Source organism: Chamaea fasciata, unplaced genomic scaffold (genome assembly GCF_029207755.1).
Source record: "Chamaea fasciata isolate MVZ Bird 193981 ecotype frontalis unplaced genomic scaffold, bChaFas1.0.hap1 SCAF_20, whole genome shotgun sequence".
In the NCBI taxonomy this organism is placed as follows: domain Eukaryota; kingdom Metazoa; phylum Chordata; class Aves; order Passeriformes; family Sylviidae; genus Chamaea; species Chamaea fasciata.
In genome coordinates, this window is record NW_027094105.1 from 1,952,785 (window position 1) to 1,969,765 (window position 16,981).

General features: G+C 54.8%; 1 protein-coding gene across 1 annotated transcript in view; it reads left to right on the forward strand.

Moving 5' to 3' along the window:
- The first annotated feature begins 468 nt into the window (after positions 1 to 468).
- Positions 469 to 16,981, forward strand: part of ARRDC1 (arrestin domain containing 1) — a 40,662-nt gene continuing 24,149 nt past the window's right edge. The window contains exon 1 of the mRNA XM_066201338.1: positions 469 to 632. Within this exon, the coding sequence (XP_066057435.1) occupies positions 515 to 632 (118 nt within the window). The 5' untranslated portion in view covers positions 469 to 514. The remainder of the gene's footprint in view (positions 633 to 16,981) is intronic.

Genomic DNA, 16,981 nt, shown 5'->3' on the forward strand with positions numbered 1-16,981 from the left:
TTTGCTATCACCCAAACCCATCACCGGCTAATCGCTGTCTTCCTGCCTGCCATGCCTACATCTCAAAGCTAGCTTTCATTTCTATTTCGCTCACAGGTTTTATATTTTTAGCATCTCTTGCCAGGCAATCATATTTGTAGGCTTTTCCTGTCTCACCTTTCCCAACAGCTCCCTTCCCTCACAGCTCAGCCCCACAACCTGCTCCTTCCCTCACAGCAGCCAGGGGTCCACCAGCTTCCCCTTGCTTCACAGCCGGACCCCACAGCAGTGAGGAACACTACTGCCGGCCCGGCCGCACGAGTGGCCCCTTCCCTGGGCACTCAGGGCCCCACCAGCAGCCCCCCGCCCGCGGCCCGGCGCCTCAGGCCCGCCCCGCTCCCTCAGCGCGGCCGGGGCGGGGCGGGCCGGGGCGGGGCGGGGCGGGGCCCGCCCGCCGGGGCAGGCACAGCGCGGGCCGCAGGTACGAGCGGAGCCGGCGAGCGCAGCGGAGGAGAGCGGCCGGGCCGGCGCGGCCATGGGGAAGGTGCAGCTCTTCGAGATCCGCCTGGGCGACAGCCGCGTCGTCTACAGCCCCGGCGAGCCGCTGGCCGGCACCGTCACCGTGCGGCTCTCGGGCTCGCTGCAGTACCGAGGTGAGCCCGCGGCCTTGCCGTGCCCTGCCGTGCCCGCAGCCCGCGGGGCCGCACGGCGGGGCGGGTATCCCGGGGAGGGGTTCACGGGCCGCCCTGGCCCGCGGGGCGCCGCGGGGATGGTGCCGGGGAGCGGCCGGGTTCCCTTCCCCGGCTCCGGGCACCGGCGGCTCCGGGGCTGCCCCGCCGCTGCTGTCCCCGCTGATATGCGGCGGCCGGGAGGGGCTGATGGGAGCAACCTGCTGGATTATTTCCTCCTCCGCTCCCTCCTCGTACTTTTTTGCTCCCATCCCATAAATAAGCAAACGTCCTCCCAACCCCCTTCCCAAAACAACCCAGCGCGGGGCTGTGCCACGGCAGGCTCCGGAGCTGGCGGGTGCCCAGGGTGGGAGCGGGAGGTGGTGGAGGAGCTCGCCCGCCTCGTCCTGCTTTCCCGGAGTCCTGCGGCTTCCCAGCGCTGTCGGCATCGCCCTGGCACGGCCCCCGAGCCCCGGGGCTGGTGCCCTGGGTCGGACGGAGCCCGAATGTGTTGTGGCAGGGCGATGGGAAGAGGTGGGCGATGCCGTGTCCCGGTGGGCAGCAGCCCTGCCTCGACAGGAGGCAGGAGATGGGCGATGGTGTGTCCTGGCAGGAGCGGCACCTATCCACCGGCTCGCAGGCTCCGTCCGCAGCGAGCAGCCGTGTTGTAACATCTCGAATGAACTCGGGCGTTTGAGTTGTGGTTCGAGTAGTGTGGGGCATGTCCGGGGTGTGTACGAGGTTCTGTGTGTGCCAGGGCAGAGAGTGCCCGCTGGGCAGCAGTGGTCTGGGGCAGGAGGTGTTGGGCTGCGGGGTTGTTGTTGCTCCACGCGATGCTCAGGCCATTCTCGTGGCTGGTGCAGTCAGTCCGGGCCGAGGGATGGGGCTGGACTGCAGGGAAATGAGCTGCTGGGCTCGGATCATCCAAACTGGGAGCTTCCTCCCCCGCCTTAGAGAAGTCATTCGCATTTGCAAGTCAGCTTTGTGCTCAGTGCTGTGGAAATGTGAACCGATTTGCTGTTTTCCCTGAGGTCTTGCTTGCTTCTCGTATGTGCATGCTGCTTCCTTTGTAACAAATTATTGGAGGGGGGAAAAAAAAGAGCAAGTAATGTAAAATATGAAGTCTCTGTTCAAGAGCTGTCAGCCTGGATGATGGTGCCTATGCTTGCCTGCCTGTACCTCGCTTTTGCGAGCACCTCTCCCGGTTGTCTGCAATAGCTTTTGGAAGCTTCTTGTGGAAAAAAAGTATCTAGGACAAGTGTAAACTTGCCTGTTTAGCTCCTGTCAGGGCAAAACAGTTGCAGATCCAGCGTTTATCTCCTTGGAGAGTACTCCCAGATGCACTTCTTCCAGCAAAGATGTTCTTAATGAAGTCTGGCTGACTTCCCTCCCCTGCCCATCCTGTCGACTTCCATCCATTCCTGAAGGTGCTTCTTGGGAGGGTCAGGAGTTTGGCCTTGGAGGGTTTGGTGTGCTGGCCCCTTGTGCTGCCAGCTGGCCAAAGCTACACCTTGCTGCTGCCTCTACAACTCCCATTTGGAGAGGACCTGCCAGGTTTTACTCTACACCGTCTCTCCTTTGCTGCCTGGTGTTGTTGTAGGGAAGGGAGAAGGCGTGTCTTTGTTCTGGACCTTCTTGCTGCTTCCTTATTGTTTTGATTCTGAGAAGCATCAGGGTCTGGTGTTAAGTACAGGTCCTGAACTCGGGAGGGGTTTTGCTGTGGGATCTGGTGGTTGGGGCGAGTGCAGGGATTTTGGTAAGAGCTGAGGCAACTGCGCTCTAGGAAAGCTGGCAGAAGCATTGAACCAAAATCTGAGGTGGGCTTCATGTGGTTGATGTTTTTGCTGTGCCGAGGTCACCTGAACAGCTCTTTTATGCTGGGTTTCCTGTACAGTGGTTTCATGAGCTGGGGTAGAGGCTTTCAATTACTGGTGTCAGTACTCACCCAGTTAAGTGCATTTGGATGTGAAAACAACTTCTGTCAAGCACAAGGTGACTCTTTGCTGTGTGTTCTCCCTCCTGCTGTGTATCTTACGGTCTCTGGTGCTTGATCTCCTGGGCACCCTCTCCTTCCTTCTGGAAGAAGGAAATGTCTCACCCTCAGAGGAAGAGGCTCATGTAGCTGCTGAAACGTCCTTTTGGTATAACAGCAGGTGACTGCCTGTGAAAGAGGTCTTCAAGGGACTTGGGAGCCCTGTTGAGCTCTGTGGGCTCAGCACTGGAGGGATCAGACAACCTGACATGCTCTGGCTTCCTGCTGGGCTGTGGGGAGAGCTGTGTGGCATCGCATTGTATGCACCTGCACTCCCCACACACCTTCTGTGCCCAGCTGTGACTTTCCAGGCTAATAAGTCGCTTCCAGGAGAAGACACAAAGTCCTCACCCCTGGCATGTGTGGCCCACAGCACCACGATTTGGTGCTTTCCGTTTCCCGAGCCGGGCGAGTCCGGTGCGGTGACTCCTGGGTGCTGTGGTGTGTGAGATCACAGCGGAACCAGCCCGTAGGTGACTCCTCACACGGTAACTTCTGCCTCCTGAAAATTACGCCTTCTGAAAGGTGACGGTGCAAACAAACAGAGCTCCTTGTGCCTTGCTAAACACAGGAGAAATCTTGGGTCACGGGACAGCGTAGCTGGGACACACCTTTTGGGATCATAAATGTTCCCACTGTTGGGGGTTAGATTTGTTTCTTTTTTTACTTACAGAATTATTCCCATAAGTTGCTAGGAAACTAACTACTGGGTACTTATCGGTACTTAACAGAACAAAGGGGTCCAAAGGAGAGGAGTTGTAGCACCTGGCTACACTTCTTTGGGTCTCTGGGAGGGGGGAGATAACATGAGTTTTGGGTCAGGAAAAGGACAGGGCTGGGGGCAGCTTCACGCTCTTGCTCTCGGAGACAGGACGGCCAGGCTGCTGCTTGCTGCGGGAGGAGTTCAGTGTCACCACCGGGTCCGGTCCTGGGAAATCCACCATCATCTACCCGTGTGCCCAGGAGTTCTGAGCTCCTCCTCCTGCCCTGCTGGAGCTGGACCAGCCCTGCCCTACCGTCACGGCTTCTTCAGCGCTGCTTTGAGGCTTTTTGCTGCGCTGTGGCCCCGCACCCCCCTGCCCTGCCGGGTCGTCGTGCCCTTCCAGCTACCAGCCCGGGATTTTCCACCGTTCTAGCTTGGTGCTCTGAGAGTCCTGCAGGGGCACCCGCATCAAACTGTGCCCCGGGTTTTGTGAAGCAAAGCCCTCGAGGTTCCTGGTTCTGTTTCGTTGTTAATGCTGTAGTGGTTGTTTGTTTTGCTTCATTATGCATACTAGTGAAGAACTGTTATTTCTATTCCCATATCTTTGCCTGAAAGCCCCTAATTGCAAAATTATAATAATTTGGAGGTAGGGCGTTCACATTCTCCATTCCAAGGGAAGCTCCAGCTTTCCCTGGCAGACACCTGTCTTTCTAAACCAAGACACCCACTTAGACTGGTGTCAGTGCCAGCCCTGCTGACTGGCAGTGAACACTGTTCAGGAGTGCATCATCTTCAGCTGACCTTGCAGCAGCATCACAAATACCGACTGGTCCTTGGTGACCCACGTGGACCTTCTGAGGAGCCACACTTCTTCCTGTGCCTGTGCCAGGGTGAAGGACCTGCCCAGAAAACTTCCAAGCCTCAGGGGAGAGTGCTGATGGAAATGGAGAATTCCTAATCATTGTGCCTGGTTTGCTGGGTAAATCATCAAACGTGTGTGTACAAAGAATAATTAATCTCACAGGAAGCTTGTGCAGGGACAGCTGGAGATGGAGTTAATTTGTGGGGAAGGAGGAGGGAAGCCAGTTCATTTGGAGCAGGGCAGGCAGTCCTGGTTGCCGCCAGGAGCATGTGGGAACAAAGGCTTTTGCTGCCTGGAGATGCTGGAGCACTTTTCCTCTCAACTCTGTGGCTTCCAGGGGCCATGTGGATTATTTTGGTCCTGCCTGCCGTTCAGCAAGGCTTCAACAAGCGTAATGTTAAAATAACAGCCCTCTCTGCCAGGTCACTGAGAGTAAAGAAACAGCAAGCGCTTTCCGGAACAGATTTCAGCACTTTGCTATTCTCTACTCTGTTATTTGGCTGCCCAGGTTTATGCAGGGATGACTTGACTTTAAAATCACTCCCTTGAACTACAAAGCTCCAGACACGAGTACCCATGTTTGTTCGTGCTCTAGAAATACAGATACTTAATTCCCGTTTCTGCAGAGCGGAGAGCCCATGAGTCATAATTTTCTTCTCTGATCTTAAATGTAGTAAATATTCTCACTTCTCATATGGAGAACAGGGAAAGCTGTTGGTGAAGGGGGATGAGGAGCAGGGCTCTGAAATCCTGGGTCATATGTCCAAACTAAAAGGTAACTTCTGTTCCCTAGAAGGGCAGTGGGGAGAAGTTTGGGTTTGGTGGTTCTGACGTGTGTAACCTGTGCCCTTCCTGAGGGGAAGGGATGACACGAAAGGACTCTGTTGCCAACGATTCTCCTACCACTTGACCTCTGGTACAGTGGAAAACGTTGTTCCTGCAGGAAGGCTGTGGCTTGGGAAAGTGCTGGGGCAAAGGTGGATTCATCCCTGCATAGTGGTCTGGCTCTCTCCTGAGTCAGAAGTTTGTAAAGGAGGATTGGAAATCCCTGTGCTGGCTCACCAGGGGGGCAGCAGGGACCCCATGGCTGGTCCTCGCTTTGGGGACCTGCAGAGCTGAGCAAGGCCTGGGGGTTTGGAGGGCAGGAGCAGCACCATCACTGTCCCTGGTGATCCTGGCAATGTCCCATGAGGTCCTCGAGCTGTCTGGTGTCCAGCAGCAGTGGTGGGTGCCAGGATGAGGCCAGGCTGGCACTGCTGCACAGGAATGCTCACGGATGGCTCTGCAGCATCACTTCCACAGGCTGGATGGCTCCTGCTGTAGGGGAGCTGGATTAGCTTTCTTTTCTCACTGTGTGAAGCGAGACAGCAGGGAGCTGTGTGGCCAAGTCTGTCTGAGGCTGGGGAACAAAAGAGGGATTTTTGCTCTCCTGGCTGGCTTGCTGCTAGAGCTCCAACTCCTCTGGAGTCAATAACTAATCACGAGATGGGTTTGTGTCTCTGGGCACTGCAGTGAGCCGCTCTCCACCGCTCCCCCTGCCCGCACACCACTTGTGCTCAGCTGAAAAACTGTTTGCTCCTCCTTGGCGAGGAGACATGCCACAGCCTCCCATGCCTTGTTTAACAAAATGGGAGGACGAGTGGAGTGGAGTTCTGTCTGTCTGATTTGCTTCCAAGTGTGACAAACGGGGTGTGAGTGCTTATCCCTTCCCTGGAGCGGCGCAGAGCTGTCAGAGATGTAGCTTATCTTTCAGGGCTGGAGTCAGGTAGGCGGCAGGGAGGCTCCCTGGCTGGGAGGAGGAAGCCTGTGGGTTTCCATCCCTCTCATCCCGAGGCAGCTCCCTATCCCTGGCTGTGTTGGGAGAGCAGGAGCAGCCAGGGAGGTGCATGGATGGGCATGCTCCACTCAGAACGGAATACTTTGTGCTCTAAGTCATCCCCGGTGTGTGTAGAAGTCACAGAGCTGTCACTTGACTTGGTGAAGCCTTGCTAAAAGCTCTCAATGGCCAGTAAGAGGAGGATGGACATGTGGATCATCCTCTGCTGCCAGAGAGGGAATGCTCAGGCCCTTCCAAGAGAAGAAGGGAGTGGGGTGGTTGGGTTGTGCTGCAGGGCTGCTGCAGACCTCACTGTGCCAAAGCATAGAGAAAGGTGCTCTGCCAGCTGTTGGGGAAGGTCTTTTCCTTCTGCTCAGAGCAACTACTCCTGAAATGGCCTGGCAAACGTGTCAGGGGCTGGGCTTTGGTTTGGTGCCTCTTTTCTTGAGGGCTGATCACTGAGATATCCAATGTACAGCCTTTAGGCTACTGGTGTGACCTCTGGAGTCTGGCAACAGGAATTGCTGTGCAAATTAATTGCCTCTTTGTGCTGCTCTTAAAATATGTCACTCTTCAAATCTCTTGTGGAGAAATGCAAAGTGCCTAGGAGAGGAGAAAATGAGCAAAGGACCAGACTGTTGCCAGTCAGTGTATTTTTTGCCTTGTGCACAGTTGTGCCTGCATGTGCTCAGAGTCACTGGGCTGTGCTCAGGATCTGAAACGGGCAAAATGGATCCATACCACAAAGGAATTCGAGCTTCTGTCTGCTTGTGATGGGTTTTAAACAGCAAATCCACATTCCTCACTGTCTCTGATGGCAAATTAAAAGTAGGTGATGGGGTGCACAAGTCAGCTGGGAATGAGGTGTTTTTCTGTCCCTAAGCTTGTGGGTAGAGGCCTTTTACCACAACGTGGGTACCTGTGGGTGGGTATTGCTCTGTGCAGAGGAGTGGCCACTGCCATGGGTTTGAATTGCGTGGCTTGAGTAAATTCTCACAGGTGTATTGGGATCTTGAGATGCTGGATGATGGCAGTGGAGAGGATATGGGGTGTCCAAAGGTAAGTATTGAGCTGCTTTTGACCCCCTTGGCAAGATGAGGGTGGCAAGCTAGTGCCAATCTGGAATTACTTAGAGACCTAGTTTAAAAACATCCCGATCTCTGAGCATGTTAATCTTCATTAAGAACCGGAGTTTGTCAGATATCCATAGCAAAAGCTGTTTCCAAGAAGCATGAATCATTTCTGGAGCTCTAATGCTTATGACTTCCACTCCTTTGTTCTTGCTGACGGCACTCTGCTTTCTGACAGTCGTTCTGGCTCAGGCAGCTCAGACCAGAGGTAATGCTGCAGCAATTCACTGTTCATCCCTCCCAAACACACCCTTCTGAATCCCAAATATTCCCTGCAATAAGACTGGGATAAAACTGGCTTGGAAGGCAACAACTCTAGGGAGGAATGCTCACTGTATGGGTAGAAATTGGAGCCTTCCCGATGGGGAGTATCGAGAATGTCAGTGCCAGAGGGGCCTGAATGTCAGGGCCAGAGGTTCAGCTCAGGTCCCAGATGTTCCTTGTCTGTCTGCCTGGATCTCTGAGGAGCCCAGCCTGACTATGAGGACTGTCTTACCAACTTGTAGCACTCCCAGCACAGTGAGGATTTGTTATGTATCTGGTGCTCTGGTGATAACAAGAGCATAAGTCATTTTTCCAAACTGATGATCTTGCTATAAATAGAGAATCCAGCTGCTTGTGTTGAATGGCATCAAAGAAAATCATGGGAGCAGCTCTTACGCTTAGTGAAGTGGATTCTGGCTGTTTTCTCTGAAGATGCTGGGGTTGGGAGATTTCTTGAGAACTGAGACGTGCGAAAGCAGTGCACGAGAGTTCAATGTGACGTGGGGAATCTTCATCAGGGAGCAGATGAGCCTGGGATCTCCCATCCCATGCTGGGATCTTCATCAGGGAGCAGGTGAGGCTGGGATCTCCCATCCCATGCTGGGATCTCTCATCTAAAAAGAACCTGTCTCTGCTGGTACCCAGCCAGAACGAAGGAGGCACTAAATGCAGGCTCGCCTTACTGCTTGTAAATAAGGCTCTTCAGGAAAAAGCCCTTGAAACCTCCCCTTATAGGAGGAGAGGGGCTGGTTCCAGGCTCGTGCTTGGGAGCTGCAGCAGTACTAAATCATTTGGAGGTGTCTCAGCAGTCCTGAGTGCTGAGTTGCGAGTTCAGCGCCTGGGGTGGCAAGAGGATGGACCCCGGTGTGGTTCCATGTGGTTTTCTGACTCCTTGCTCCTACCTCCTCTCCCTTTAAGTGGGCTCTAATCCCTCACACTAAAACTCCTGTTCCTGGGATGGCTGAGCAGTCCTGAGTGCTGCTTTAGTCCTTCTCCTGCCGTGGAGGCCGAGGCTCGCTCAGGACCTCGGGTTGTGACAATGTGGTCTGTGCTGAGTCCTTGCAGCCTCAGGGGCATCCAGCCTGTGAGAGACCTCCTGTCCCACCAGGTGACCTCCTTGTCTGGGGCGTGGGTGCTGGGGGATTTGTGCCCAGGAGCATCCCTTGAGCCCCAGGAGGGGATGGAGAAGTGTCATCTCTCCTGAACTTTACCTCTGCAGGGCTGCCTGTTGCTGAGGCCAGGAGAGCTGTGTCTGGCTGTGTCGTGGGTGGCGGTGAGGGTCTGCCAAACTGAGCACCGGCCAACAGGACTTGCTGCCTTACCTCTTAGAAAAGGCAGAATGAGAGTCTCAGAAGAAAATGAGTGTGACTCAGTGCCACAGCAGAGCCTGGCCCACAGGAGCCCTGCTGCTCCGGTATTACACTAAGCCTGTTAAGCATGAATTTCCAGAAGTCTTTGAAGCATTTATTTAGAAAGAGTCTGAAAAGGGAGTAGGCTCTGGTGAATAAACCTCTTTGTGGTGAGTAGGGAAACCTGATCAGTCAGCTGTTTATCTTCTGCAGTGGCTTTTGCACCCAGCGTGGAGGGTGATGCTCCTGCGGCGGGGGCAGAGGGGCTGTCTGGGGAAAGAGCTCGTCAGACCTGCTCCAGGGTGTGGGAAGAGTGGAGCAGGGCTGGTGGTGGTCGCACACAGAGGTGTGTTCCCAGGACAGAGGTGTGTTCCCAGGACATCAGAGAGCTCAGCCTCCCTGGCTGCTCCTTTTCCATGGGAATCGCTGCTTGTTCTGCCAGCGAGGTGGGAAAAGGTGCCAGGCTTTGCACTTGCTGGGAAAAAACAAGTGAGTTTGGTAATGAGTTTAAAGGGGCGTTTTCTTACAGCAGCATCCAGCACATCCCCCCTGGGACCAGCACTGCTCTGTGGTAGGTCGTGGTGGAGTTTCTTGCCCAGTTCATCCTTTTTTAGACAGCCAAGTCAATTGTACCAGAATATCTTTAACTCCCCTGGCCTAAAGTAGTGTTAAGTGCTGGGTGGAAACCTATTTCACTTTGGGCAAGCTATAAAAAAAAGAGATTCCTCACTTCTGTTTTAGCGCTGCTCAGCCTGAGGAAGGGTGGCTGTGGTCCCTGGCTGGCTGAAGTGCTGAGTGTTGGCAGGTCCTGGCACTCATCAGCATTCCTGTGAGCCAGGGTGAACTGCTGATTCTGTTCCACTTGTCTGGCTGCATGTTGGGCATCTGGGACTTGCATTCCCTTCCCACAGGGCTGCTCTAGAGGCCAGGTGCTGAAGATTAAGATGCCCTGACTGCTTATGTATGTACAGCCTCGTTTTGCTTTGAAGAGCATAGCTTGCTTAAATTCCGGGTTCACAAAATCCAGCTTATTACCCAGGTCCCCTGAGAAGGATGGAGTAAATTAAATCTACATTAAATTTATTAAAATAAATCTGTCTTGTGCAGGGGATCATGAGTACAACTTTTCTGGACCCTGCTGAGATCCTAAATATGAGATGTTCCCCTGCCAGGCTGGCAACTGCAGGCATCCCATCCCACCTGAGAGCAACAGAGGCTGCTTCCTCATGGATGGCATGAACAGAAGTGAGTCTCAAATGCAGTTCTAGGAGGAGGGCAGGCACTAAACAGGTCACAGTTTCTCCCTCTGAATTTCTGTCCAGAGAAGCAGAAAGGAAAGAAAATTTTCGAGATTAAAGTTGGCTCCACACCCTGGAGCAGTTGAAGCTCCGCATGAAATGTTGCCTCCATCTCTCCTCCAGCCTTCTGCTCCTCTGCAACCTCTCTGCTTTTCCCCTCCAATACTTGGAGGGATGGATGCTGGGAGAGGAGGTGGCTGTGAGTGCTGGCAGCGTGGCTCAGGTGGGTGGCTGGCATGGAGATATTCCTGGGGAGCTGTGAGATCTGCCTCTCTCTGCCAAATAGTTTCTTGCTGCTGTTTGATCTGGCTGTTCCCAGCACTCAGGGGTGCCTGTGTCTTCCAGCCTGGCCTGGGAGGAGCAGGATGGGCCCTCCGCACGCTGGGGTGGGGCACAGTTACTCTCCTTGCAGAAGTGCCCAAGGAATGACATCACTGACCTCTGCCCTGTGTGTGGCAGCAGGCACTGTGTGGAGCACCTCTGCTGGACTGTGCCACCTGCTTAGGATGGCATGAAAGTTTGGGCTCCCAGAACTGCTCTGAGGCACTGCCAGGACATGTCCAGGCTCTGCTCTGCCTGGCTGTTACGGTGCAGTCACCTCTGCCATTGTGGGCTCTCAAGCAGAGCAAGCCCACTTCTCCCCACCTCCTCCCAGTCTGTGTGGCTCAGCACTGGGGTCTACATCAGTCTGAAGCTTAAGAAAGGTCCCAAACTTGTCCTGGTTTTGCAAGAGGCACTTTTGGAGAGAGGATTATCCCAGCATCCCCTTCTGGAGGAGGTCTGGGGAGCAGTGAGGTGGTCGTAGCAGCAGTAGCATGGTGGGGGTTGGGGTGAGGGGCTGGACGCGCTGAAGCCCCTCGGTAAGACCCTGAGTGCCGGTGCTGTGGTGTTTCATGCCTGTTGCTAAGGAGCTGCCTCTGGCAGAGGCAGGGCACAGACTTTGTGGCACGTGTTCGTCCCCCCTCCCACAGCCTGGGTGGCCTTGTTCACGGGTGAGTTTTCCCCCTGCAGCCCGACATGTGCAGAGCCAGGCTGGTTAAGTGTACTCAGCTGAGGATTTCATTCCAGATGTTCGAGATGACCCCCTTCCTCTGAGGGCAGCCAGCGTGCTGATAAAACACTGTGATGCTATAAATAAACCTGTCGGCTCCAGGAGGGAGAAGAGCCTTCGGTTTGAGCAGGAGTTTGTTCTAAACAGGAGCCCAGGAGTTGGCTTTCTTGTCTCAGGATTTATGTTGACCCTTGGTTTTGGGGAGGAGCTGGAAAATGTAGGTTACCCTGTTGCTCTCAGCCTGATGGAAGAAAATGCTTGCAACGGGGGGAAGGATTGATCCGCCTGGGAAAGGACTTAGACAAGATTTGTTCTCCTGCTTTTCTGCAGGTACACACCTGCCCGGCCTCCCTTTGGAGGCTTCTGCGTTGCTGGAATGAGGACATCCTTGTGTGTCCATATTACATGCCCCTCCTCATGCTGGACTGCACTCTGGCTAAAATAATTCATGCATAGCTGAAATAATGACTGTGGGTCACTTTGCCCCTGTGGCAGAGCTGTCACTCCCCTGGGGTTGCCACAGGTGGAGATTTTCCAGGCTGTCTTGAGGAGCTGCCTCAGCCTTCCTACAGTGTGGGGCTGCTTTTGGAGGGTCTGGGCTTCCTGCAGGTTGGGTGCGACATCCAGGCTCCTCCTGCCTCAGCCTGGCGGCGGACACGTACAACGCTGTTGCCACAGGCAGGGCAACAGGCACTGCTGGCTCTTGGGATGGCATTTGCTGAGCTTGGATTTGCAGGGCTGGCTCTGCTGTCCTGGAAATCGGCACAGGGAAAGGTCAGGGAGGGAGGGACTGTCCCTGGCATTGCTGTGCGGGGTTTTGCCGGTCCCACCCCTTGCAAGGTGCAGAGGGCAAGTGCCAGGCTAGAGAAGGAATGGCTGAGCAGCAGTGCCATTGCTTGCTCCTGCTCCTGGGGGCTAAAAGATGCTAAAGTCTGTGCCACTGCCGTGGGGTGCAGTTGGGCTGGTGTGTGGCAGGAGCATTGCCACAGGCAGCGACACGGGGACAGAGGGGTCAGACACAGCACCCGCCCAGACCTGCACTGGGAGCCTGTCTGCAGCTCCCAGCAGAGCTGTGCCGCCTGTGAGCTTGTGATGGATGGCAGGGAGGTGGGATGAACCCCCGGGTCACGGGGAGCAGCAGCCAAGTCCTCCAGGAGCTGGAGGTTGCTGGTGTAGTGGGAGATGCTGCTTTGTGTGTCAGCTCTAGACAAAACACCTCCCAGGGCTCGGCTGCAGGCTTGGATTTGGGTTGAGATGGAAAGCCTAGACGACTCTTCTAGACACCTCCTCTCCTTCCACGTTAGAGACCAGATCCCTTTTCTGCCCCTGTGCTGGGTTCTTGTGAAGGAAGAAGATAAAAACCTCCCCAGACAATCCTTAACCTTGTGCCAAACCCGCCGCTGCCTCCAGCACTTGTAAGCTCTGCTCTTGCCTCACTGGCTTGTGAAATGCTCAAGACTATTTGTGTCTCAAGAACTGACAGGATGGACCCAGAATGATGGGGACAGCTGAGATTTAATTAGGAGCTGTTGGTTTAATTAGTAGTGTCTCAACGTACTCATACTCGAGGGAGTTGTGTATCTCGTGAGTTTCCAGCCTTCCTGCTCAGTCCTTTCTGTCTGAAGCTGTACGGGTGTGTTTCTGAGTAAAGGCCATCAGTAGAAAAACCTCATCCTGCCCCTCTTGGTGTCCACTTTTCACGGAACTTTTCTAGGAATTACCCAGTCTCTACAAACTGGGAGTAGTTTGCTCTGTCTGTGGGTTTTTCTCTCCCCCAGGCTTTCCATTTTCCCAGTGCTGTCTGGTCCTGCTTTGCTGGCAGCGTGGGGAACCTCAAACCCCTCATCTTCACACAGGTGCAGGGCTGAAGGATCTCAGGGTGTACCCAAACTTGTAATCTATGCTGGACCCAGAGGTGTCACTCCAAGGTGGAGCTGTGGTGCTGTGTTGAGGTGACCTCCTGCTGCCCATCCTGTGACAGCCCATCCTTCTGTCAAAAACAGTTCCCTACTACCATGCTGTAGGGAGGGGTTGGGGCTCAGGGGGATCCTTCACCCCCTTCTCCCAAGGCTGCATCTGGCCCCTGGGATGGCAAATGGCTCATTCCCAGCTCATGGATGCTCTGAGTCCCTGCAGCTCTGGAGAGTCCCGGGCACCTTGAGAGAATCAGTTAAAATGTGGTGATCAGTGTCTGCCATGGCTCTGATGGAGAGGGACGAGGGAAGGGGGCCCTGGCTTCCCGTGGCTGGTTTCCGTGAAATGAAGACTTCCCTGATGCAGACTCACTTGACTCCCACAACTCCCACAGCACTTTCTCCTCCTCTGCTCCCTTGTTAGCTGCATCCAGGCGTGCACAAGTTTTCCAAAGGGTATCTCAGTCCCTGGGTGCCCTCTGATTCCGTCACTAAAGCATGCCCTGGTCCCTTGTCCTGTGTGGGGTCACTGCAGGCACACAGTGACTCTGCCGTCCATCTCATCCCACGTGTGCAGGGCTGGGCCCCTTCTTCCCTGCAGCAGGGATGGCTGGAGCCTCTGGATCCAGCAGACATGGCTGAGGCCACGTGGTGACCCGGGTAAGCTTCAGCTGGCAAAGCCCCAGGGCTGTTTGTAAGTGCCGTGTCAGCGCTCGGGTGCCAGCTCTTCATCCGTCCTTGTGGAGACAGGGAATGACGGGAGGGTCTGTCAGTCCTGCCTGAGCTGCTGCCAACTGCGGCAGCCACCACCTCCAACTGTGTCAGGTTGTGTCAGGGGCAGGCTCAGGCTGGAGATGAGGGAAAGGTTCTTCCCTCAGAGGGTGCTGGGCACTTCTCAGGCTTCCCAGGGAATGGGCACGGCCCCGAGGCTGCCAGAGCTCCAGGAGCCTTTGGACAGCGCTGCCAGGGATGCCCAGGGTGGGATTGGTGGGGGGTCTGGGCAGGGCTGGGAATTGGACTGAATGATCCTGGTGGGTCCCTTCCAGCTCAGGGCATTCAGTGATTCTATGAACCGGTTTTGCTGCTTCCCCTGCCCAGCCTAGAAAACCCCAACTGACCAAGATGCAGCAGCCTCTTCCCTCCCCCTCTGCCCATACCTGTTGTGGCAGGTGTGTGACATAGGTGGGACTTGAAGTCAGAGGCGTTTGCTTGGGACTGAGTGCAGGGTGACCACTGAGCCTCTGCTTGCTCAGCATGTGGCTGGATTTTGGAAGCAGGGATGTGCACACACAGCCTGCCCCTGGCAGAGGAGGGGATGCGTGTGCTGTGCTTTCCTCACGCCCAAGGTGCCACACCGGCTCCCCCGAGGAGGACAACTCACTGGGTCAGGAGAAAAGGCAGTTTGAAATCTACGGCTGCTCTCCTTAAATCACCTTGGAAGAAGGCAGACGTGCCCAGCTCCTGGCATCTCTATTTTTACTTTGTGCAGAGATGGATATGGCTGAGCTGTCTCCTTTTATTTCCAGCATTTGGCGCGTGCTGCAGCGCATTGCTAAAGCTGTGTCTGGCTGGATGCGGAGCTGCCCGCTTCCCTGAGTCCCCGAGGGGCTGCGGGGGTGAAGGGCTCCTGCCTTCTGCATGGCTTTGTCATTCACTTCTTCTCTTTGCCTCCCCCTTCCACTCCCCTTACAGTTTTTGGACTTTGTTTTCTTCCTGTATTTATTCAAATCAGTCTGGGTAAACAGAGAGCAGGAAGGAGGTGACTGGGGCCACTGGTAGCACTGGATTCCAGAGGCGTTTTTAAGGGGTTTCTAATAACTGGAACTGGCTTGTTCTGATGCAGAAACTATTCTTATTTCCTCTATCTGCAGCTTGGCACTTCCAAGATTTCCTTGGAAAGGCTCAGACTGTGCATTTTGCTTCCTGTCAGGCAGGCTGACAAGCTCTGGGCCCAGGTGGCTCCATTGCAGCAGCTGTGATGGTGCTGATTTTGCCAGGTCTGTCCTGAATGTTTTTAGGTTCCAGCTGCCCCCAGAGCCACATGCCTGAGCTGTGCCTGTCACACATCCCTGTCCCTCCTCCTGCTTGTGGGCAGGAGCCTGTACAAGAGCCAGGTAAGTCCTCAGTATCTCCCTCTGCCCATGGGATGCTTATGGAGAGGTTGATTTTATCGTTCACTGTTCCAAAATCTGGTTAGGAGTGGGATGAATGGTTTGATCTGTTGAACCAGGCACCTCTGAAACCTCCCAGATAAACTGGCCCTGTAGCTGCCAGTCCTTCCTGCTCTGGGGATGAAACTGGGGGTCTCTCTGGCTGTCCTGGACCTACTGCCCCCAGCATCACCCACCCTGCAGGTGCCTGGGGATGTGCTGACTCCTCCAGGAGCCTGGGGGATGAGGTGGCATATGCAATCCCTGTGTCCAGCTACACTGTCAGCTGTGGGGCAATAGCTCAGAGCTGTTGTCCACCCCATTTTTCCCCAATGCGGTGGGGGGAGCTCATGTGTCTGGAGTAGGTTGGAGAAGATGCTCTATAACAAATCTCTGCTCCCTGAGCTGCTCCAAGGCTTGTCCTAAATTGGTGACTTGGTGTGCCTGATGAGGGGACACTGGGAACCTTGGGGAGTGGAGAGGGAAGGGGAGAGTGAAATTCCTTCAAATTTTCAGCTTGAAATGCTGCTTTCTGTTGCTTGGGGCTGGAATGTCAACCCCAGGGGGTGTGGTGGTCAGGGAATGTGTCTGGAAAGGGCTTGGTGGGGCTGAAGGACTGCAACCCCTGGGAGCCCCAGTGCAATCCCTCCAGGGGCTGCCCCTCCTCTCTAGGCACAGGATGGCTGTGACCATGCCAGTTTGGGATGTCAGTAGTTAATTGGGAAGTGTCTGAGCTGACAGCTCTTGTGCTGGAAAACTCCTTAGCAAACTGTAGAAAGATTTTTGGACACAGTCTGACTTTATCCCTGGTGTTTGACCACGGCAGCAGGGCCCCAGCCACAGGCTGGCTCTGAGTGTCAGACTGCAAACCCGCTGCCTTTGCTTGCTGAGCCTGTCTGCTGTGGGAAGGGAGCTGGGCCACAGTGTGTGTTCCTGAGCATTCCCACCCACCTGCCTCCCTGGAACAGGAGAGCCTGCACACTGCAGTGCACCATTGGGCTGGAATCGGAGTCTGTTGGTCCCTTATCTGGGCGTTGAACAGATGGTGGTGATCTGTAATCTCCTGTGGTGCAGGGAGGCTGAGGGGGAGCCTGCTCAGGGGCTGTTGCTCCTGAAGGATGTGAATGTTCTCCAGTTTTGGGTTGGGCTTTTCTTGCTCACATCTCCTGTGTGAAAATGAGAGAACGGAGTGGGTGAGTCTGGGCTTGATTTGACTGGATCCATCTGTGTTATGTGGGCTAATGCAGAGTGGGACAGGCTTGTTGAGCCCAGAGAGGTGGCAGTATGTCCGAGGTGGGAGCATGGCACCAATGTGTAGATGCACAGGACACCACCCTGCTAAAACCCTTCCTGCTCTTGACACTGAGGCCCCTCTGTGGCTGTGGCTCTGCCAAAGAGAGTATTGGATGTCACCTGAGGATGTGTGGAGGGTTCATTGTGATGGTTCACCTCGGGAGGGCAGCTGTGTCTGCTCAGGTGTGCTCTGTGCTGTGCTGGGGGAGTTCCCATCCCAAGCCACACTGTCCTGTTCTTTCCCTGCCTTGGAAATGCCAAAGCACATCACAGACACAAACAAGCCAGTGATGTGTCAGCCTCGCTGCTGTATCGATGTCTGGTTAATGAGAGTTGGCATCTAGAGTGCTTATCCTTTGTCCTTGAGTGTAGAACAACACTTGGACTGCAAGGGGCTCTTCATCTCACGGTCATGATCAGCTGGGAGGGTCTGGCAGGAGATGTGATGGGGAGGCTGTTCCTCCTTGTGGGAT